Below are 23100 nucleotides of genomic sequence, written 5' to 3' on the forward strand. Positions count from 1 at the left end.
GGTGCCAGCGCCGTCCGCCGCTCCCCTCTGCGCCAGGGGGCGTCGGGACACGGCGGGCCAAGGGCTCCCAAAAAGCTACAGACCACGGATGGTGTCTGCCCCGAAGGCAAACCTCACCCAAAAAAGCAGCAAGAAGCAGAATATTTATACATTTATTTATAATGAAAGTATGATTCTAATTATTTACAACACATAGCAAAGACAACGTTTGTACAAGTGAGCCAGCAAGGTCTTTCAGTGTGCAGCAGCGACACACATCCCCATTTTTAAAACTATTTCTCCCGTTTGTAAAGCTGACCAGCACCTTGTCGCAGTCCCACGCTCTGCTGCTCTCCGTGCAAAAGAGTTCTTTCTGCAACAGCCCGCCCCGCCACAAAAGCCTGTGTTGCAGTTCATGTCCATAAACAATCCAAGAACTTATTCCGAGGTTCCGCTTCTGTGCTTCAAGGCAAGAGCAAGGCCTGTGCTAGGGTCCCAGCGCTGCAGGGACCCGGCTGCTGCCTGCCTTTTCTTTATTAAACCACCGTGAAACAGAAGGGGTAGAATCAAGTAAGTGAATGAGTTAAGAGATGGGGGCGAACCTCATGAGAAGGAGTTCCGTCCGAACTGCTGAATGGGAACGAAATGCAGAGGGGTGACTGGAGAATTAAGTACCAGTGCTACAGTGCCAAGTCCACCTGGGGATTAGCGGCAAGATGAACCCCTCCAAAAAAACTGAGCATCCCCCCGCCCTGACATTTGGCTAGAATGAAAAGTTGTGGGGTTAGTAAAGCCACATTTTAAAGAAAAAACAGTGCTGAGTTACAGGAGATGCTTAAAGTAAAGACAAATTACAAGTTTTAGGAAATATGACCCTCAAGTTTCTCAGAACTACTGTATATTCCTTTCCTTTGTTGAGAGTCCAAACATTGAAGCCTGGATCACCATTAGCTCAATGGGACTGCAAACACAGGCTGACGGCAGGAACACTCAATAAAATAGGAACACCAGGTGTAGAACAAAGTCAGCATGACTGACTCTTTCCATTTTTTAAGTTATCCTGGAAAAATGGGAAATGCAGACCAACAGGCTTCCCTAGTTTCTCTTTACAGTACTTCCCCCACTGTATAAGGGACTAGCCCTGTCAAATACTTATTCAATATTTTTTTTTTGACAAATTCACTGCAGAAAGAAGGATTTTAAAAATAACAGAGCCCTTTCAAGGGGGAATACTGAACCTTTAGCTTCTGCAAATGTAAAAACAATGCATATTTGCAAAGTTCATTTTGTAATATACATGCATTATTGCTAGAGGGAAAAAACAGACGAATGAAAAAAAACTCTTCTGCAGGGTTTATGGTGCCATCCAAAATGGCATCTGTTGTTTAGCTCGCTGTTGTGAGGAAGGGTACTGGTATCCCAAACTCCATCCCTGTGAAAAAGTACTTGCGTTTTTATGGCCACCATGTTCCTCCTCTTCATCTGATGAATCTCCAGCATATGCCACTAATCCAAAGCCCTTTTCTGCAGTTTTCATCTTCTTTGCTTGATGATCTGGGAAGGGAAAACAAACAATCCCCCCAGCCCCCAAGAAGGAAAAATAAAAATAAAAAGAGATAAAATGCCCCAAAATGAGTTAATAAAAAAAGATGTTAATTGTAAATTGTTAGTTGGACACCATTTTGAGGTCACAAGGCCAATGGTCATCCAAGGTCGAAGGCCACACGAAACAGCACCAGCAACAGCATATGTGATCCATCAGAACCATGTAAGAGAACAGAGAAAGAAGAAAGAAACACACAAAAAAGGTAAAGTTAGCAAATGGGTCTAAGTGATGGCAATTTCACCGTTAAAGAGATAAATATGTAAAGAAAAGTAGAATTTTTGTTCAAAAGAAAGCTAACAGAAGAGCAATCTCTGGGACCAATACTGCAGAAAAACTAAGGTTAAACAGACTAACATGATGTACCTGCAGACCTGAAAGGCGCTAAACTACCAAGAGAGTTAGAACAATTACATGTTTTACCAAGTTACAAATACTTGATGTATGAAAGCCCTACAAAAGGATGAAATCTGACAGCACTTCTGTTGTTTGCAGACAAGGCAGACATAACTCATGTCTGTAAATACACACCTGAACCATAACTCCCACTGATACTCCTTAGTGCCTCTAGAGATAGCTGTTCACAATGTAAAGCCACATATCTGTGTTACAAAACAATCCTGTGAGATTCTGTGCCTCGGCTGAGTGATGGGTCAAAAATGCTTGTCTTTGGTCCTTCACTTAATTACACTCTCCTCATTCATACAGATATTTATTAAAGGCTTAAGGGAAGTATCATGCGTGTATAATCACAGCGAACATAAGTGACTTTAGAGCAGTGCAATACAACCTGCTTTTCACTTAAACAATATGGTGTAAAGAACAGCCAAAAAAAAAAATCACCGATTTAAATGAGTGTTAAGACCAGTGCAAACTCATTTGGGAAAGAAAACTTGACTTACAAGTGTATTTTATTTATTGCACTCACCATGGTTGCCTGGTAAAGACCCCGCACCATTTCTTTCTTCAGATTCCGATTTCATCCCAGTGACAGGAAAAGCTGGCGGAGGCATCAACTGCCTATTTAAACCAATGCGAGCCCTTATTTTTAATTTTTTAAAACAAGCAAAGAGTCAAAGGTAATAGCAAACAAATTCATAACTCAGTCCTTGACCTGAGGAGTTTAACTTTGATTTGCCTGACTAATCTAGTGGCCTTCTATGATGGGAGTGATTACATCAGTGGACAAGGGAAGAGCAGCTGATGTCACCTACCCGGACTTCTGTAAGGCCTTCAATACGGTACCCCCTAACATTCCTACCTCTAAATCAGAGAGAAATGGATTTGATGGATGGACTATTAGATGGCTAAGGAATTGGCTGGATGGCAGTGTCCAACGAGTTACAGTCAACAGTTCAATGCCCAAGTGCAAACCAGTATCAAGTGGTGTCCCTCAAGGGTCTGTACTGGGACCGATACTATTTACTGTCTTCATCAATGACATAGACAGTGGGATTGAGTGCACCCTCATCAAGTTTGCAGATAACACCAAGTTGAGTGGTGCAGTCTATATGCTACAGGGAAGGGATGCCACCCAGAGGGACCTTGACAGGCTTGAGGAGTGGGTCCATGCGAACCTCATGAAGTTCAACAAGGCCAAGTGCAAGGTCCTGCACGTGGGTCAGAGCAATCCCCAGTATCAACACTGTCTGGGGGATGAACAGATTGAGAGCAGCCCTGTGGAGATGGACTTGGGGATACTGGTGGATGAAAAATTGCACACAAGCTGGCAACATGCACTTGCAGCCCAGAAAGCCAATCATGTCCTGGGCTGCATCAAAAGAAGCATGGCCAGCAGGTTGAGGGAAGCAATTCTCCCCCTCTGCTCTGCTCTCAAGACCCCACCTGGAGTACTGCGTCCAGCTCTGGGGTCCCCAGCACAAGACACGGATCTGTTGGAGCAGGTCCGGAGGAGGCCACAAAAATGATCAGAGGGAACAGAATACCTCTCCTATGAAGAAAGGCTGAGAGAGTTGGGGTTGCTCTGCCTGGAGAAGAGAAGGCTCCAGGGAGACCTTATATCAGCCTTGTAGTACCTGAAGGGGCCTATGAGAAAGCTGAAGAGGGACTTTTTACAAGGGCATGTACTGACAGGACAAGGGTTCATGGGTTTAAACTGAAAGATGGCAGATTTAGATCAGATATAAGGAAGAAATTATCTTCTGAATGGTGATGAGACACTGGAACAGGTTGTCCAGAGAGGTGGTAGATGCCCCATACCTGGAAGTGCTCAAGGTCAGGTTGGATGGGGCTTTGAGCAACCTGATCTAGTAGATGTCCCTCCCCATGGCAGAGGGGGTGGACTAGATTATCTTTAAAGGTCCCTTCCAACCCAAACCATGCTATGATGCTATGAAATAAAGTGCAAGCCTGACAGTTTTGTGGCTCAATACACTGGAGTGCATAAGGAAGAGCAGTGATGCCTGAAGACTTCAAATATTGATTGAATGGCTGAATTCAGGACTACATACAAGATGTAGAACATAGAAAACTTTACCAAGACCCTTGATGTATTTCATAACGACCAGAAAACAAAAGCAACTATCAAGTAAATCTTTCCCTGAAATTTCAGGCTGCAAAACTTCAAGTTTACAACTTTTCCAGATTTGTTTTAAAATTGGAATAATTTAAAGTGTGCTAACTTTACAAGAATATCCTGTTATCTCAAGAAGTTGGCAAAATACCAGACTCAAAGTAAGAGCATACATACTTTGGGAAGAGTGGAAATTAAGCTATTTTCATTATGTAGCATGAAAAGGTAACCCTTGCATCCCTTCTCCTTAAAAAAAAAAAAACCAAACAAAAAAAACCAAAACCAAAAAGCCACACCACACCAAAACCAAAACACACACCCACAAAAACCCCACCCACTACAAAACAAACAACCCCCCCAGCCCCCAAGTCACAGAAGAGAACATGGAATAGAGATCATCTCTGAAATAAGCTTTCCATCAGAATCAGAAAAGACCTGAACATAATTCTTTCATCACTCACCTGTCCCTCTCTCTCTCCTTTCCTGAGGAACTTGCTGGCTTCGATCCGGCTCCATCGATTTCACTCTGACTGGAGAAGCCTGTACCTAAATTAGTCATATGAATGGGTCCATGCTATGAGCAGAAAAACACACGGCATTAGCAAATCTACAACTACAACATAAGCTATAGCTCCTTAATGATAATGATAGGAAACCCAACTTTTCAGAGCATACTGCCAACTAGTAGAAGAAACCACTAATCGCCATTGTTAAACAAAATGCTTTCTCCTAAAAATACTGAGGGTAATGTAGTAAGAAACACGCCTGAGCACCAATATGGAAGACGCCTCACCACCTACTCCACCTTTCCAGTAGTTCAGGACAGTAAAGTTAGCTGCTTAGTTCACGGATCGACTTACTATCTCCTCAATCAGGTAATTCTGAATACTGCAGAGACCTCATGCCACAGTAAACTCTGCTCAAGATACTAATATTAGGTCTAACATATAGTCAGTTCCATATTTTCACTAGGCAAAGCTTTTATTAAGGGTTTCTGCCTGTGAGGAGGGGTGTATCATCACAGAAGCATTTGCAGAAACTCCCTTTTCTAACATACAAGTCTGAAGAAGAACTCAAAATTATTTTTATTAAAATCAACTGTTTAACATTTGCTATCTAAAAAAAAAATAAAATAAATCTCTTAAAACTAGGCTTCTTGAAATCCTCTCAAGTGCAACCTGCAAGAAAGGTAAACAGGAAAATCTGGAAGTTATTACCACATTTCCCTCCCTCCCCTCAAACAAGCCCACTCAAAAGACCCACAAAAACCCAAAAAAACCCCAAATAATCTCCCTTTAAACTAACCAGTAACACGCTCTCGTCATCTCTTTGACCTGAACGCACTGCTATTCTTCACGAAACACTGAGGGTATGGAAAGTAAGCTGCCAATGAATCAAGTCACTCACAGTTTAAGAACAGTGCATCCACTCAAAGAAACCAAAGCGTGGTCTTGATGTTTTGTAACAATTGCTGCCATCTGCCAAAAGTCTTGCATAACTGTTGTCAAATAAACTGTGCTAATAACAATCCCTCTCCAGCCAAGTTCCATTTTGGTGAATGAAGTAAAATTGCAGATTTTATTCCACCTGATATCCCAGCAGTCCTGACTCTCTCTCATCTGGTAGCTCCTCAGTGAAGCGTCTCTTTTGACCTTGAGGATGGGGTTGGACTTGTGGCTGCGTACCAGTCGGCATGGTTGTTTTTACTGGGGCAGCAGGAAGAAAGGGACCACTCAGTGGACTCTGGCATGCGGAAGTTGAAAACAAAACGCAAGAAAATTTTATAATATGCACATAAAGTATGATTTCAATGTACAGTTTCATACATAGGAGCAGAACACACAACTAGCTTCTCTTTGCAGACCTAAGAGAAACTAAAAGGAAATTCACAACTTAAAGATAAACGACGTATTTCATTTATAGAATGCTCCCACCTCAAAGGAATCACTATCTGTAACTCAAACTCATTGTACCTACATAGCTGTATCACAGCCTGTGATAACACTTTTCATAAACAAGTGACTGCCCCCTGCAAATATCCTTTATGTTAGCGGGTGGCTATGATATGAAAAACACAGTATGAAGCAGCCATACCAACAATTTAGTTGCTTAGACAGAAGCATAAGCAAACCAATAACCAAAAAAAATGCCTTAAAGAAGAATTATCCATCTGGAGCTACTTTAAGTATTTCATTGTTAGCAAAGAAACAGCTTAGTAAGTTGACAACCATAGGGCAAATAATTAATCTGTGGCAGTACCTGGCCAGTGCTGGCTGGAGGCTGTACTTGAGATATTGGATACTGTGTCGGCACAGGCGGAACTCCTGTAGGTAGCGTTGTTAAGACTCCAGGTGCCAACGGCACTGCAGGTGGTACTATGCCTGGTACACCATATGGTGGCTGAACTGGTTGTTGAGGAGGGGGAACAACAGGATAACCCGACTGATACCCATTGGAAGGGTAATATGATGGCTGGGAAGGTACGCTATTTATAGCGGCAGGCTGTGTGAAGCCTGGTGATAGAAAGGGGAAAAAAGCATCATCTTCAATTCAGTTAGAGTCACAAAAATAGTAAATTTAATTGCCAAATGTAAAAGAAGCTGGACTCCTTTTCAACTGAAGGACTTAACACAAAGACTTCCACAGGTAAATAAATTCCACAAAACTAACTGTAAGTACAGCTCAGCAGAATGCAACTCCAAAGACTTTATTATTGCTAACGTTTACCTGCTAAGGGTACTGCAGTGGTTATCTGATTCACAAATCGGGAGTATTCAGCATGAACCTACAAAGGATTTTAGAAGATTAGACAATAAACATCTATTTACTATATTAATCTTTTGCAGGCAAAAGGCATCTTACTGTGCATCCCCATAAAACTGTAAGGGGACTTTGATTACAGAACATACTATGCACAAAGAGAGCAATACTCTAAACATAAAAACTGAACACAAAAACCTACAGACCAAAACCACCAGCAAAACCCTGCTGAACATCCCACTAATCCTGCTGGTCTCTGTGACGGATTTGTGTAAAATACAGGATAATCTTTCACAGGAAATACAGAGTGGCAAACTACTTCAGTAGAGACAAAAATACTCAAAGCATCTAAAAGCTTCCATGTATTTTTCAAAAGAGACTTTGTAGCCCATATTCAATTATCAATACTAACAGAAAAACTGTCTCACAGGATGCTACTCCATTTCATTCATATAAGAAAAGCCGAGAAATTAGTTTTCTATGTGTACACGTGAGAGATTTTCTAAAATTTTTTTGGTACAACAATCACTTTAGGAAAGATAAAGCACACAGCGTGGCTCTGGCCAACTTTTAAAGCTAAAGCAACGGAAACTACAGCAATCGGAAAAAAGTAGGATTCCTTTATGTTTGCATACAGTCAGACAATTTCTGCCCCCGTTCTGCTCAGGAAGCATTTGCATTTTTTTCCCCCCAGAATTCCACTACTACAGCTCCATCCTGAGAAATGTTTATTCACTGTACAAAAGTCAGACAGCAGGACTTAGAAGGAAAAACGTATTAGCAAGTCAGAACACATGGACAGCTTTGCTGAGAGCATAAAAAAAACCCATTATCCAGGCACACACTAAAGCTATGACAGGCTCTGAAATCTCCTATTTGTAAGAGCTACTCACGGTTTGCAATAGATTCTCACACAGCTTTTTAGCAGCTGCCAAACCTTCTGGCTTTGGGTGACTGAAAACATATACAAAAAAATACTTCGTAAGCACAAGTGTTTCCACCAAATTTGGAGCTACTTCTTTCATCAGCAACCTGCTGTCAGATCTTATCCCTTTATGGAGTGATCAGGCACCTCTGCAGGACTCTAGCAGCTCTGCAGCTATTTAGCACAATTGTGAACAAAAGCGATGAGTATTTATTTTCTACATGAAAATTCAGGTTAGTCTAAATACTGCAAGAAACGAGCACAGAACACTGACTTGATTTGTCAGTGCATTTTGTATTCTTCCCTTAAAGCTCAGCGTCACAACCCAAGCCCAAAAAGAACACAGCTTTACGGTGTTCTCAATAAAAGCAGTATCTTATGGTTGAATATCACTTTATACCATATCATCGTATGGTTGATTATCACTTTAGAGAGATCTCTATTAAAATAAGTCAAGTTCAAAAAACTATTTCACTTGCATTAAGTTAGTCAGAATTACAAATTCCCCAAATTAATTAAAGATTAAGCTACATTCTTAACTAGTTACTGGGATTTTTATTTTATTTTTTCAAAGAAAAAACCCCCCTCATACCTGATGTAGATGTACATGGGTTCAAAAGCCTCTCTGCCCGATGCTGGTTCTATGCAACCTGAGCCTTTCCCACGAAGAAAGACTTTGGCACCCGTTTCAATTTGAATGTGCTGCAAGTAGGAGCAACCAGGCCCTTCCACCTTCTCTTTCACATTAAATGTAGGTACAGCATGTTCCAGACCAACAAATAACTTGTCCTGAACATAATGCATCTGTAAATGTAACAGTAAAGGTTATTATTTCACTCTAAGAATTAGGATGTCCATTTCACTGGAGGCCAGAAATCTTATTTCTATGACAGCCAGAACAGTTAAGTGTTGGATAGCACAGTCAGCCCTTTGCTTTTCTGTAAGTAGGACTGCTCTCTCCATCCCTTTTCTTTTAGGAGGCTACTGTCATCTGAGTCTCACTCTTCAGACTCAGTCTGATTAGTCCTCCAGTTTTCACAACACACAAAGGGTTTTTTTGAGGTGTTTTTTTTGTTTTGGAGTTGTTGTTTGTTGTTTTTGGTTTTGTGTTTTTTTTTTTTTTTTTTTTTTTTTTTAAATAAATAGCACATTACATATATACTTTGTAACGGGCAAATCTTGTAATCAGTGATATTCAATGAAAGTCACATAAATGTCACTCACCCCTGACTGGAATGGAGGTTTTTGGCCAACTGCTGGAGACAACTGAGTAATAGGGGCTGGCTGGTGATAGACAGTAACTGTAGCTCCGTTGAACGTTGGACTAGAACCTGTGGCTGCTTTCACTACTCCATTAGTAATTATCTCTTTAATTCGGTTAACAGCTCCTAGTTGACAGAATATGAAATTCATTTGTATTTCAGCCCTTGTCAACTGCCCAGGTTAACCAAATTGTGAAATGACTAGGTTACTTTCCCATATTCTGGGACAGCAGATCTACAGGCAAAAAGATTGCATCTGACAGTGGGGCCCAATATTAGCATTCTGGGATTGGATCGCAAAGAATGGCAACAAGCATCATGGTTCTTTCTCCACTCCCATCCTGATAAAGTTTAGGCTAATATATAGGCAGGTGGGCAGTTTTAGCTCACACATTTCAGCAAATGCTAGAAACATTTACATTAACCCTGTATAGAATATACATCTGCATGAATGAGCACACTAACACGTGAAAAATTGTTTACCGGCTGTGGAAATCAAGGTAGATAAAAATGAGCAGCTTCAAGTTTCAAGAGATAACTGAGGGCAAGCCCGTGAACTGATACACAGAACAAATGAACACCTGCAGTTTATAGTTTTCCTTTTTTTTCCAGCAGGCATTGGCAAGACAGGAGTTCTTTGTCCTTCTAACGGAAATGTAGAAATTTCACAAAAAACATTCATACTTGCATATTAAAAGGGAAGGTCTCGCTGTCACACACCTATTGTAATGGGATCTCAGTGTGTTATCAGTGAATAAACTCATATGTAAGAGCTGTACCTGCCTAGGAACCCTACCCACTCGCCCCCTCTTCCATGTAGTCTATCAAAGTTTTAGTTTCATGACTTACAGGATGCAGTACACACCTTAGGTAGTTTTGAACAGAGACCTTAACATCAACGTTTAAATGGCATCTGTTATCAACACCGAGATATTTATAGTACAAATCCATACTGGTCATAACAAAGCCCATTAGTAAAACCCCTTTATCACAAACAGTGAGAGAAAAAGCAGAATGCTTTGCACACTTACTGTCAACCAATTCCCGTGTCTGACCCTGGACATGAAGATACAAAGGACGATCTCTAGAAAGGAAACGTCAAATATTCCATTAAACCCACAGAGAATGTACAATAATGGATTCAATCTAATAATATTACAGTCAATCTAGACACAAAGTCTTCCATAAAGATTTGAAATACTCTTCAAATAAGAAAGTACATACATATTCATTGAATATCACAGTGCTCAGTAAGCAAAGCTTTGCACTGAAAACTAAAGAGATTCGGAAGTTATTTACATGAAGACTTACTAAAGTTATACCACTGAAAACTTTAATTTGCTTGTCCACATGAAAGGTTAACTAACTAAAAGCACAGAGTCTATGAAATATTAGCTCTCTCTGTAATTGGAAAGTTGCCCATTCTTGGCAAAATGCACAAGAGACCCAATATAGTCTTCAGACGGAAGAAGCTCGGCACAGACTGATCTGTCGCATTCGTGGTTGCTTTGTTGTTTTTTTCTTTATTTCACCCTATCGATATTAAGCAGGTAGGAAAGCAGCCATGCAGTCAGTACTATCATAATGGTAAACATAGTTGAAACACTCAACAGACAATTCGCTCTGGCACCCAAAAGTGACACTGCTCATGAAAAACAAAACAAAGAAAAACCCCACCACTTAGCCACCCAACGAGGAAAAAAAAGCAGAAACCCCAAAAAAGAAATACAAACCCGGGTCCCACTTTTGCTTTCTCTTCTGCAGTCATGAATCTCCCTCGAGTAGAGACAGCTGCTCCACTCAGTCGACTGATCTACAAACAATTTAAAAAAACCCAGTACAAGTTTACCAATAATAAACAAAGCACACACAAAAACCCCAAAGTGGTTTAAACTATGTTGTTGTATAAAAAGACCAGAAGTCTGGTGGTGGTAAGTGGTAAGAGAATGAATGGTGCCCGCTAAAGGATACTACCTTACCTCATCATATGACATATTATTGAACAAAACAATAAACTTCTAAACAAAGTATCATTGAAAACACAAGTTTTGTAAAAAGAGGAAACAGCCCCTGAATATAGTTTATTGCATGCTCTTACAAACAGGTACAAACATGCTGCCAAGCCCAACAAATCAGATGTAGATCCTGAACATACCTCATCCTGAGTCTGTCCTCTTGTCAGCAGGTTTCTGCACGTGAGGGGGACATCATTGATTTCTACCTCTGCCACCACGAGATCATCTTTGCTTTTACTCGTAGCTGGACCCTTCCCCAGAGCCTGCAGCTTCAAAGACAACCATTGCAAAAGACCAGCAGTTGGAAAGCAGAGATAAATGACGTAACAAACAAATTGACCCTAGTACTCTAGAGGTGAATATCCTTTTCATTCTCCCCTTTCAGCTGTTGAACCCGAACACTCTACAAATATTAGCAGAAAGCACATTGTATCTACTACTTAATAATCTACCTCTTCACAACCGTAAGCCCAAATAAAAACACTAGTTTTATCTTCAGCACATTTTAATATGGTAAGTAATTACTGTTTCTATTCTATAAATGGAGAAACAGATGTAGAACTAGGCAGTAAAGTTTCTCAAACAGAAACCAGGGCATTTTACACTTGAATTGGCATCTCTGACAGAAAGCTGTGAGACTTACATAAAACATGCAATTCATACTTCTCTCAACTCCCCTTACATAGAATTTAGAATTTCTGTTCAAGATCTAAACTCATCCACACTATGACTGCACTTCCCGCCCCTTCTTTTTTTAAAACAAGGGTATAATATTTTGTGTCAGTATCCAAGTGCTAAGAAAGAAAAAGCCACGGAGTCACAAACAGATTCAGACGATATGGCAGAAGAGTTAGAGTTACAACAAAGACCTTACTGCTTTTTCCACATATAGAGAGTTAGATAGTCCATCCTTCTAAAAATTCTGAAATGCTTTTGGGGACATAAAGAGAAAACTAGACTCTATCAAAAGAGAACCTTCCAGTAACATCCAAAAGGTATCTATCCACTCTCATAAATATCACATGAAGCACGGCACTTGCATGAGAGCCAGAAGGCAGCTACTGAGGGACATAAGTCTAATGCATTGTACATGCGTTCTATTTCTCTATTCCTTCCTCACTTAAAAAAAAAAATAAAGTACATTCATTAACCTGCAGGCTCCTGAATTTCCATTCACGCACAATCTTAAGTGCTGTCAGAGTTAATTACTCTGGAAATGTAATCACTGGACATTTCCTAACAAAAGTAACATATGCAGTAAAAAAAAAAATCCCATTAGCAAATTAATTAATTGGTTAAGTCGTTCCCACAGCAATACAATTTGTCACAGGATGCCAGAATGCCACCAGAGCTTATGGAAAAAACATAGATAGAAGAATGAGACACCACAGTATCTTCCAATTTTTAGGTGTCTCAAACTGCTAGTCAGCGAATAGACTTGACTTCCACCTGGTACGACTACAGAGGACTACCTGAAACCAAGCCACATGTTCTTCAATGCTGAAACTGTCACACCCTCAGGTGGATGTTAAGCATTGAGAAGCAGACACCATCGTGCAGCAAACAATGCGTAAAACCACCTAGGACTGCTGACAGCAATGATCAAAGAAACACTCGCTACTAAACTTCACATATTAAAAAGGCTGTAACGATCATTTTGGATACAGAACCTGCAGAGAACCAGTTACGGTGAATACGTGGCAGGGTACATTTGCCACTCTTTCTTGTATGATCTGTGAATAAATCCAATAACAAAACGAGTACTCATTTTAATGCTGCTTCACAAGGCAAACCCTTAGAACATAACTGGCAGTCCTACCAATACTGTGCACGTGAAAAAAAAAGACACAATACACCGTGAAAACATACTCTTCTTGTTAACTTTATATTCAAACAAGCTTGGAAAGAAACGTGAAACAGCCTTCTAAACTTGGCTCTAGCATAGGCTAGTAATATGCAGAAAAGCAAGACTGTTCCCATTACTGAAACTGGAAAATAGGCTTTAAGTTATACTTGCTTTAGAATATAAAAGTTAGTTAGAAGGGACCTACACCTACTCCAACTGCCTGACCACTTCAGGGCTGACCAAGGCTCACATCAGGGCTGACCAGAAGCTGACCAAGTTGTTTAGAACTTGGACATACGGCTCCTACTGATAACTTGTTTAAGCATGAAAATAATTTGGTCTCATATTTTAAACCGGCTGTTTTATACTACAGTTTTTATATCAGGTGCACTACTTAGAAAATACTTCAGAAAAAAGTTCATCACCTTCCTACAGATCACTTCGGTTAAGCCTTAATGAGAAGTGGCAGCACTGACCTTACAGCTATACCACTGTTTCTGTTATTCTGAAAAAAAAAAATTTAAAAAAGGTTTTCCGATTGTTTTTTTGCTATATCCGACTTTACGAAGCAAACCTTCACTATTTCCCATCTCAGAGAGCTATTCCGACAAAAAACGTCCGCAGGTCTCCAGAAAACAGACGTGACGCCCACCCTCGCCCACCACCCCCGGGCCTAGCGGTCCCACCGGCACGGCTCCTGCCGCCCCTGCAGGCACCCACCTTGTCCGCCGTGCTGGGCGCCGGCTTCAGCTTCCCTTTGGCCATTAACATCGCGTTAATTTTCGCGGCCACGGCCGCGGCCGCGTCCAGCGCTCCCGAGGGGGCTGCGGAGCTCTCGGAGCCCACCACAGCTGAGCCACCATCTCCGCCGCCGGGAAAGGGGCGCCCGGGCAGCGGCGCCGTGCCAGGGAGAAGGAAGGCAGGGGACGGGCCAGGCTGGTCCCACTTACTGCGGCGCCTGGAAAAGACAGAGGCCTCAGTCCCGGCCGCCTCCCGCCCGCTGCCCTGCGGGAGCTCCAGGACCTGCCGCGCCTCGGGACCGCCGCACCGAGGCCCTTCTCCAGGGGCGCCCGAGGACCCGCCGCGCCCGCGGCCCTGCCTCACCCGCCAGCCGCCCCAGCGTCGCGCTGCCCTCCACCACCCGCTGACATGGCTCCGGCCCGGCTCCACCGCCTCCGCGCCAGCCCCAGCGTCATTTCCGGCCTCGAGGCCGCCTCGAAACGCCCCTTCCGGGCGTTGCCACAGAGACGGCGCGGCCCACGGGCGGCGTCCCCTCAGGCACGGGGAATGCCGGGAACCGACACCGGACAGGCAAGGAGGACCGGGCCGGGCCGGGCCGGGGCGCGGCCCTTGTCCCCGCTCTCCCAGCGGACGGCCCGCTCTGTGGCTGACCGCGGGAAACCGCCCGCCGACCGCGCAGCACCGCGGCAAAGGGCGGGGGGGGAGGGGCGGGACAGGCCGGGGAGCGCCCGCACCGCGGGGCTGCTGCCGATGACGTCACGGAAGACGGCGGCTGCAGTCGAGCACGCGCGCCCCGGGCACTGCAGGCAGGGACCTCACGCATGCGCACTGTTGTCCCTAGCGGGCTGCCCACTGGTACTGCATCCGGACTGCTGACGCATGCGCACCGCGGTCTGCCACTTGCTGCCGCCGTCAGCTGTTTACACACCGATACAGCCGCCGGGCGGTTGACGCATGCCTACTGCCCCCTGCCGCGAGTCACCCCCCCGCGCCGCCCCCAGGCGCATGCGCGCTGCCATCTGCCGTGCTGGCGCTTCTAAGCTGCGGCCGCGAAAGCTCCCGCCACGTTGAGCCCAGTGGCCGCTGAACTGGCCCCTAAACTCTGCTCCTGGTCCCCCAAGACGCCCCAGGCCTGCCCGTAGGCAGGTGTCCAGGTGGTGTGGAGAAGACGGGGTGGTGAAACGGCTACGCAGGTGCCTGGTCTCTTCCTGTCTCAGCTCAGCTTCACTTCCCAGAAAGGGTCACCATGAGTCACCAGGAGCAGATCTGTTTCGGACTTTCTGGGCTGTGCTGAGAGGCTTTTGGAGGGTATTGCGGGGCACTTGGAGGGTCTTTGGGCTCTTTGTTTGCAAGTAAAACTCTGGTGCCCGCAGTCATAAAGGACATCCCATTTTCCTCCCTCCAGTTCAGTACTGAGTATATTGCGACCATGACAGAGATACCGCTTTATCTCTGTGCAACATGAATGGAAGCGTAGACTTTCTTCGAAGAATTAAAGATCAGTTCCACTGTCTGAAAATCCTGCATGTGGTTATCTGGAGGCAGGAGCGGGTGGCAGAGGGAATTCCAGCTGGCCTGGCTCTAGCTGGTAGTTTGTCATCTGGCAGCGCTCCCCCCCCGACTAGGTACCTCTCACAAAATGCTTCAGCTCCCTTTTCCTACAGCCCAGCTGTCTGATGCTCAGATTTGCCTGCTTCCTGTCCCTGGCAGCTACGCCACAGGTTGCTTGCCTGTGGCGTGGCGAATTCTTGTTCAAAAAGCAGGACAGAAACATTTCCTTGGGGAAGGGAAGGTGTTTCAAGGGGTCCCCCAGGAGGGAGACCTCTCACAAGCCATGTTCCCCTCCCACGCCTTCAGCTTGAGTATACGCTCTTTATTTAATACATTTCTGTTATCCAGAAGCGGGGCCCAGATCCCATGAGCTGACAGAGGGGTCACAACGCTGTGCACACATCTCCTGCTGCTTGGAGAAGAGCTTCAGGTGGAACGGGTCTTCTTGAAGGCAGTGCCTCCAGAGGCCGAGTGTCCTGGCTCGCTGAGGAGCTAGCCGCAGTCAGGGCTTTAGATGCCATGGTAGGCGGGCCTGGTTGGATGAACATAGCTGAACAAGGCGTGTGCCCTGTCATGCTGCTTTTCAGGAAAGTAAAGGCATAGCTTGTCCAGGAGATGACCTGGCCAGAAGTTATTGTCACTTGACTTTTGCAGCTTATTCCCCTGAAGATGCCTGTGAAAAAAGGAGGGGGGAAAAAGGGGGGGGGGGGGGGGGGTGGAGAAAAAATGAGAGAGAATAGCATGCTTTACAGAAATAAAATTCTGGGCAGTTTCACTGCTTCTCCTAGTAAGGGCAAAAGTGAGCCCGACAAGAACCAGCTATCCGGGCTTCCCGGCCCTGGGAAGCTCTGCCACACCTGTGCAGACCGTGTCGGTCCTTATTAGACATGAGTGACACTGGAAATGCCAGCTTGTGAAGCTATCTGAAGAGCTGGTATGTTGCCCATCACTGTAGCATCTAAACACTTAGTTAAAGAGATAAACGAAGAAGATTGTGCTCTGCTTTGCAATGTTTCTCTCTCTCCAAAAGCTTCTCCAAAGCTCGGCTCTTCAGGATTGTCTTTCTTCCACAAGAATAAACATTCTCTGAGGGGATTTCAGACAAGCGCTGGGTCGGTCTGAGGAGAGGTTTTGTCACCTCCGTAGTTCAGGGCACAGAGCTAGTCCCAACTAGTCTGCGAGGCTCCCGCCAGGCACCACAAAGTGTTCAGCGGCACCACTGCAACGCAATGACTTAGGTAAAACACAGGAGTGGCCGTGTAGCTGAGAAGAGGATCCACCTCTTCGCTCTCGCTCGCTGCTCCCTTGCAGCGTCCTAATGGTTCACTCCAGTACCTTGGTACTGCCTCTGACACCGTGGGCACTGAGCACAGAGGGGTGATGCACAGCGGGGGCAGCAGGAGGGGACTGATCTTAAGTCCTCTTTGAACAAACCTATTTTCCATCTCCTTGGCCTGGCTTCCAGATGCAGTTCCTGGTCTGGAGGTGCTCCCAGGCGATGGAGCATCAGCACGTCCTGCGCTGTAGTATCCTCCAGGCTGCCTGATCTTCCTTATGTCTTCTCCCTCCTTGATGATCTTGTCTCCTGGATGCAGCAGGGCTGTTGCCAAAGTGCACAGAGAAAACAGTCATGCCTCGCCCTGGCATCAGGAGCCCCGTTCCAGCTCACATGTTGCAGGCGTAGCAGCCTTCAGCTGAGCCACAGCCACGTCTGTTCCTGGCTATGGACCCGCCCCGATCCTGACTATGGTCTGACTTCTGGGCTTGACTTCGGACCTGCCCCATCGCCACGAACTTGCCTCGTGAGCTGCACTCTCGGTTGAACCTGACTACCATCCCAGGGGCAACGGGACGGGGCCCTGGCTGATCTGCAGCACCCTTTGACATCTCAGCCCTGCTCTGGCCCTGCTGGTGATATTGCTGATCCTAACTGGCAGCATCTGCCACGGTTCTCCGAGGGCTGCAAACATGCTCCATTAATGGCAGCGCCCCCTGACGTTAGTCCCGCTTCTGGGCTCGGGAAGAGACATGAACTTGTCAGATGTAGCGCATTCACATCAGGCCCTTGCTCTTTGCTTTACCTTTCTGCAGCGTTGGGTCGGTGATGTGAACATCGCGCTCTTTGCACAGCCTGGAGCTCTTCAGATAGCTCCTGACGGCATTCCTGCGGTATCGGTCAACCAGTTCTCCCAAGTCAGCCTCTACAGTTGAGGGCAGGCAGTGCTCGTCAACGGGGCCATCCCCAGATCTCACCATCCGGCACTTTTCTTTCCGTTCTATCGGGCTGTCTTTGTTCTGCAAATAAAGGGCAGGTCCCGATTAGCATTCAGTGAGGCCCTGGAGTTGCTGCATTCCCTGCAGAGAAGCTACAGGCAGGGATTCATCTCAAAAGTGTGTGCAAACGGGAGTCGGCACCCCGCAGTGGGATCGCAGGGACAGGCACTCCTCTGAGAGTGCAGTTCTCATCCAGAGCTGGGTCCTCAGACAGATACTCCCTGGAGGGCTTTAGCAGAAGAGCAGCACACCGGGCACAGGTGCCTCAGACGAAGAAAGTCTCTCCCCATAGCCCGTGACTGTAGGGCAGCACATTGGCAAGAGGAGGTAGCCCTGGATTCTGCCAGAGTTCATCCAACCCAAGATGCTCCAAAGAAAACACCTGGGAGCGAGCGAATGAGCGAGTCACTCTTGCACTTCCATTGGACTGCCTTGCACTGCGCCTCACAACCGAACAGGACAAAGTGCTTATCAGCACCGTAAGGGACAAATCACAGTCTGGTGGACAGGCCGACTAGATGATCAGAAGACGACTCCGTCCCCAGACCCAGAAACTGCTTCAACTTCTCCTCCTCCTCCTCCTCCTCCTTCTTCTCCTAGGCAGCTACCCAGAAAAAGTGTTTCTCTCACCAGAGTGTTCAGAAGCCAAACGAAGTGTCTGAGACGGCTTGTAGCAGCACCTCAGCTGCGAGGCACCATGTGGTCAAGGGACTACTGAGAAGCTAACACGCACAATAACCCCTTGCCCTTTCCTTTACTGCTGCACTGTCCTCTAAACCACATTCGCCAAGGCACGCAGGTGCGCTTGTTCTCCTGCCACATACACAGTACCTTCTCCCACCGCCTCCTCTCTCTTAAGAGTTTTCCAATCTCTTCCATTTCATCACAGCTCAGATGTCGTCGTTCTGGCTCGGCATTGACTGGTGGAACGTCCAAGTGTATTAATTTTCTTTCAGGCTTGGTAGGAGCATGAGGCTTCATCTGTCTGGCTGTGTCCCCAGCAGAAGGTGGATCAGTGGCAGGTCTGCAGGTGGCTTTCTGGAACTGAGCTTCTACACCTAGGACAGGTTAAAAAAACCAAACAAACAAACAAAAAGCCCAGAGAAGCCACGTTAGAGCAGAGCAGAAAGGAACATCCGATCCATGTTTAAGACAAAGGGGTTTGGCACGTTGTGCTGACTGGAACTCCCAACAGAGCTTACTAAAGAATAAGCTGTTCTGAATCGGTGTTTTCCAGCTGCCACCAACAGCTAGAGAAAGGGCCTGCTTTGGATGGGCTGGATGATGAATGCTAACAAGCAAAGTCCAGTACAGGATGTTAAACTGCAGGGTTCAGACTTTGATCCCAACCTGAAAGACCGGATAACCTGTCTCCAGCAACTGAGCTGGCGACGGTATTGCACATCCCCCGGATCCTTCAGCTTTTCCCTAGAAGCCTCCTTCTGGCCACTCTGCTCTGGGACAACGGTCTCAAGAAGCCACATTCTGCACCCCCTTTGGCATTTCCCGTCTGGATGGAGATGTCTATCCCAACCCAGTGCTCTCCTCTCACCTGTTTTGGTCTCTTGGGATTGTCCTTTCTTCATTTCCAGCCACTGCTTTTGACAGTCAACCAGGTCTTCGGGGCTTATAAAATTCCCCGGTTTTGGGGAAGTCAAGAAGATGACCACGTCCTCCAGATCCCTGTCGCTGATGGGAACTTTGGTCTGGCAACCAAAACAGAGAATGACAGTGGCATCACCAGAAGATCAAGGCTTGCCCCAGAGTGGGAGGGGCGAGCTTTGCTGGTGTTCGAGATGCTTTTGCAGGGAAGCGCGGCACAAAGGCAACCTGCTGAGGTTTCCTTGGGTTTATCAAGCATTCACAACTTGACCCGACTTCTGCTGCCCCCCGCAGAGCTCTTGGCTTTTGCTGTGCCAAACTCCCCAGCCCTCTGGGTTTCGGGAAGACATTTTGGCTCGGACTAGAGTATCAGCTAACGTCTGAACTGCTAAACCCTAATAAACCTGAACGTGCTCTTTGCAGCTCTGTAACGCTGCGGCCTGTGGAAAGCGAGGCCCAGTGTGAGCCGTGCTGTGCAAACACGTACTGAGAGGCAGTGCAGTGTTGGGGAGACGTAGGAGCCTGGTGGGGGAAAGACCAAGTATCAACACGGGGAAATTCGATGCCAGTTCAGGGTCTGCAGCAGGATCCCGACAGCCGCGTTACTGAGCAGTGACTGTCTTCCAAGTCTGTGAGGCAGTGGGTTTCTGCACTCCCTCCTGGGACTCGCCCTAGGTGCATCTCTGCAGCTTTCCCTTCCCTTTGCCCTTCAGCTTTTCAAAGCTTGTGGGAGCCGTTCTCTGAGAGTAAGGCAAGCAAAAACGCCCCGTGCTGAAGCTCTTCCATTTGCTCTGGGTTGGCATGCAGGAAAATAGGGCAGAGTTGCAGCTCTTCATTATTTTTCTGTTCCCTATGTACCTCCTTGATGACTGTGACGAAGTCTGCTCTCTTGATCTTCCTCCCGTCCATACCAGCCTTCCTGAATACGTCCACCATCCTCAGCTTCTGTTTGTGCAGGAGGCTATGCAGCGTGACTAGAGCCTGGGGGTATGGTGCACAAATAAGGGGAATGGTACCCTTCTTCCGGGGCTGGCTGCTCTTTGGTGGTGAGCGCTGAAAAGGATTAGAAAAATACCCTGAGATCACCATTACCCAGGATCCCCATGCCCGCCAGTGTGGTAAAGCGGCGTCACTCTACTGATTTCACAGCAGACGCTATTTCCCACGCACTTCCGTACTTACGTCCAGGCTGTCGGTCACGGCTGATTTGACAGCAGCCCTCCTGTCTGCTCTGCGTGCCTTTATTCTTTGCCAGCATCTTTTTTCTTGATTGCTGAGGGAAGGTTTTTGAGCCAGCCATTTTTCAATGTCCCCTAAGCTTTCCAGCTCAGTTCGAAACTGCCTCCTCGCCTGAATCCAAGCCTCCGCCATTTGTAGGCCCTCTTCTGTATCGGAGGTGATCTCTGGGGAGCTGAGGCCGTCTTCTTCCTCCTGGGGCAGCTGCAAGACAGACAAATGACAGAAATCTGTGGCCCAAGTTGGTTTCAAAAAGGGAGAAGCTGGCCTTGCCACAGGTGGAGCAAAACCAATGTGACATCTGGATTTGGATGGCCCACACCTACTTGCTTTCAGTTTAAAGGCAACAGTTGGATACCTATTTCTCCAACGGTGTCACTGGAAACCACGCTCCAAGACTACTTCTGGCTTGACGTTAGTCAAACCCTCGATCACATCCTCGCTGCTCACGCGTGGGATGCGACTTTACGCGACAACAGACGCGCTTCTTGCAGAATTGAGAGTTGGGGTCAGGTGGGTGCGGCGGTTTCCAAAAACGGCACCGAGCCCATCACAGAACAGTACGGAAACAGGCATGGTGGGACGTGGTCAGAAGGGGCGGCCTCCGTGCGTGTAGTGGGCAGGGGCCTCCGGTTGTGCGGTGCTTCTGGCTGAACTGGGAGGGGTGGGGCGGGGTGGACGCAGGGCCATCAGCAAACCATAGAGCAGCAGAAAAACAGGTGGGTCCTGCCATTTCACAAAATGCTGGCTCCCTGCCACCAAGGAGCTGCTGAAATAACATGTCGGCCATTTTGCTTATGAAGAACAGCCGGAGTGCTCTCCGTGCTACTTGGAGAGACAGCTCTCCCCCTCCACGCTGCCGGCTGGAGCTGGCTCAAGCCATGTGACTGGGAGAGCTCCTGCTCGAGCTCCAGAGCCGGCGCCTGGGCAGAGGTGGCCTCCTTTCCAGGGATGGAGCAGGCCCGTTGATGCCCTCACCCTGCCTGGCTGCTCGCTTTGCCCCTTGGCCTCTACCGGCAATTCCTCCCTCACAGCAGCGAGCAGGCGAGAGTGCAAACCACAGTGCCACGCCGACCAGAAGAAGGCTGCTCTGTTGATACTCCCGTACCTGGGCCCTCCACATCTTGTTGCTTCCTCTCCCAGCTTGCTCTTGAGGCAGTTTTGGCAAGGTGGCCCTTCCTGCTTCTCTGTTCTCTTCCTTCTCCTTCCCTTTGGCCACGGATGCCTCCAGTTTTCTTCTACTGTTCAGTCCAAATACAAACTGTCCTTTCTACAGGAAACCAGAAATGCGATAGCAGCAGTTAGTCTCATCTGTCTTTTCTTTTTCTTTTTTTTTTTTTTTTTTTTTTTTTTTTGGTAAATAATGCCCTTTCTCTCATCTTCCCTTTTTTCCCAGTTTCTGTCAACAGTTCTTACAGGTGCAACCAGAAAGCCCTTCTGTTATGACCAATGAACTACGTCATCAAAGAGCTACCTTTTGAAAAGGCCTACGGCTCCTTCTCTGAGATGAACAATACCCAAAATAGGTAATTGAATGGGAAAATGAGTCACAGTAAGAGATCTACTCAGAATCGGTATCTGCGTACTTTTCTATGTACCCGTTTCTCCTAAGACATCCCCACCACTTGGTTTGCTACAATCAAGTGACGCAACAATTGCCTCAATCCGTATTACGTTACCTGTCCTGTCTGCCTGTGTTCTTCAGAAGTAGGCAATGGCAATTCAGGGCTCTCGAAAGGAGTTTCTTCGTGCTGCCTTCCTTCTGTGCCTGCACGTTGTGGCAACAGTCTGAAAATACACACGGGGGTGAGCTGGTGTGAGCGCAGGAAGAGCTGCTTCTCCATCCTGTGCTCACGCTGCTCACCTGCTTCGGCAGCAGAGTGAGCTCTCTTCACCCAGTTGTCCTCCCCTCTTCCCCGGAAAGACAGGGATAGCCCTGAGCTGTAACGCTCGGATGTGCCACCGAGGAAATCAAGGAGATGAGCTTCTTCCATGAGGAAGGCTCCGGGACACGCGGCCTGATGCGGCCCCCTCGATGGAACAGAGAGAGGATTTGCATCCTGTGCAATGACAGGCACCTGGAGATACTGGTATCCCCCTCCTGGCCATTACACTGACCACTGCAAGGCAGTCCCAAATACTGTGGGACCTCCCATCCAGCAAGGAAATGCACTGTGTGGTGACGTGTGTGGACAGCCCTTCTGAGTTAATACGAACACTGGGTCCAAAGGAAAGGTTTCTCAGAGAGCTTGGGCAGTCTCCGTCCCTGAAGGCTTTGAAGACAAGACTGGATAAAGTCCTGAGCAACCTGGTCCGACCTCAGCTCATAGCTGACTCTGCTCAGAGCAGCTGGCTGGACCAGGACCTCCCGAGAGCCCTTCCAACCTCCATTATTGTATGAGCCTATATAACATCCCGCACAAGCACTAGAGCACAAGGCCACTCTAATGGAGTCCTTTCAGAGTCTCACCTGCCATGAGGCCCTTTTCCCTCCGTTTTCCCCTCTGCTTCTTCCTCCATCGCAGCTCTGGCTAAGTGGTTTGGAGAAAGGCCCCTTCGCAGAAGGCGCAGTGTGTGATGAACAGCCGCTGCAAGCGTGAAAGGAGAAAACCTCTCAGAACAGGCAGGAGGAGGCACAGATCTGCTCTGCAATGTTAGAAGCTGTTTGAGGCCTCACTGGGATTCCTTCCGAGACCCGTTTTCTCGGAGGGAGATCTAAAGCCCTTCCTGACACCAGCCCTTGATCCTGTTCAACCCTCGACAGCCACATCAT

At 46.8% G+C, this 23100-nt stretch overlaps 2 protein-coding genes and 1 non-coding gene across 6 annotated transcripts; all 3 read right to left on the reverse strand.

Moving 5' to 3' along the window:
• Positions 1-138: 138 nt before the first annotated feature.
• KHDC4 (KH domain containing 4, pre-mRNA splicing factor) lies at positions 139-14139 on the reverse strand. Of its 4 annotated transcripts, none has more exons than XM_075524870.1 (14): positions 14028-14139; positions 13644-13881; positions 11218-11340; positions 10796-10875; positions 10094-10146; positions 9025-9188; positions 8393-8604; positions 7769-7829; positions 6843-6900; positions 6375-6628; positions 5703-5858; positions 4577-4689; positions 2511-2602; positions 139-1533 (listed from the first exon to the last, which is right to left on the reverse strand). In XM_075524870.1, the coding sequence occupies exons 1-14, from the start codon at positions 14117-14119 to the stop codon at positions 1334-1336; spliced, it is 1896 nt and encodes a 631-aa protein (XP_075380985.1). In that variant the 5' UTR covers positions 14120-14139; the 3' UTR covers positions 139-1333. The 4 variants fall into 4 exon arrangements, 3 of the variants coding, with proteins under 3 accessions (XP_075380985.1, XP_075380984.1, XP_075380986.1); XM_075524869.1 differs by having other exon boundaries at positions 11218-11346; XM_075524871.1 differs by having other exon boundaries at positions 1391-2184; positions 11218-11346.
• On the reverse strand, positions 8705-8833 carry LOC142420940 (small Cajal body-specific RNA 4). Its single transcript, XR_012778818.1, has one exon.
• A 58-nt stretch (positions 14140-14197) lies between the features above and the next one.
• Positions 14198-22321, reverse strand: LOC142420745 (uncharacterized). Its single transcript, XM_075524958.1, has 12 exons — positions 22192-22321; positions 22007-22095; positions 21436-21597; positions 20274-20531; positions 19950-20144; positions 19042-19195; positions 18321-18547; positions 17297-17510; positions 16387-16815; positions 15606-15888; positions 14627-14891; positions 14198-14464 (listed from the first exon to the last, which is right to left on the reverse strand). Exons 1-12 carry the CDS (start codon positions 22319-22321, stop codon positions 14198-14200), a joined length of 2673 nt encoding a protein of 890 aa, XP_075381073.1.
• Between the last annotated feature and the right edge of the window lie 779 nt (positions 22322-23100).

The sequence above is a fragment of the Mycteria americana genome, chromosome 25 (genome assembly GCF_035582795.1).
Source record: "Mycteria americana isolate JAX WOST 10 ecotype Jacksonville Zoo and Gardens chromosome 25, USCA_MyAme_1.0, whole genome shotgun sequence".
Lineage (NCBI taxonomy): Eukaryota > Metazoa > Chordata > Aves > Ciconiiformes > Ciconiidae > Mycteria > Mycteria americana.

What these genes read in the sequence shown, in the direction of transcription:
- KHDC4 (XM_075524869.1), bottom strand. Translation starts at nt 14,119, where the DNA reads ATGACGCTGGGGCTGGCGCGGAGGCGGTGGAGCCGGGCCGGAGCCATG. An exon ending in CACTGCAGTACCCTTAGCAG is followed by an intron (nt 6,629 to 6,842) that starts GTAAACGTTAGC and finishes TTCTATCACCAG; the next exon opens with GCTTCACACAGCCTGCCGCT. An exon ending in AAGGAGAGAGAGAGGGACAG is followed by an intron (nt 2,603 to 4,576) that starts GTGAGTGATGAA and finishes TGGTTTAAATAG; the next exon opens with GCAGTTGATGCCTCCGCCAG.
- LOC142420745 (XM_075524958.1), bottom strand. Translation starts at nt 22,321, where the DNA reads ATGGAAGAAGCTCATCTCCTTGATTTCCTCGGTGGCACATCCGAGCGT. An exon ending in AACACAGGCAGACAGGACAG is followed by an intron (nt 21,598 to 22,006) that starts GTAACGTAATAC and finishes GGTTTCCTGTAG; the next exon opens with AAAGGACAGTTTGTATTTGG. An exon ending in TCGTCACAGTCATCAAGGAG is followed by an intron (nt 19,196 to 19,949) that starts GTACATAGGGAA and finishes TTTGGTTGCCAG; the next exon opens with ACCAAAGTTCCCATCAGCGA.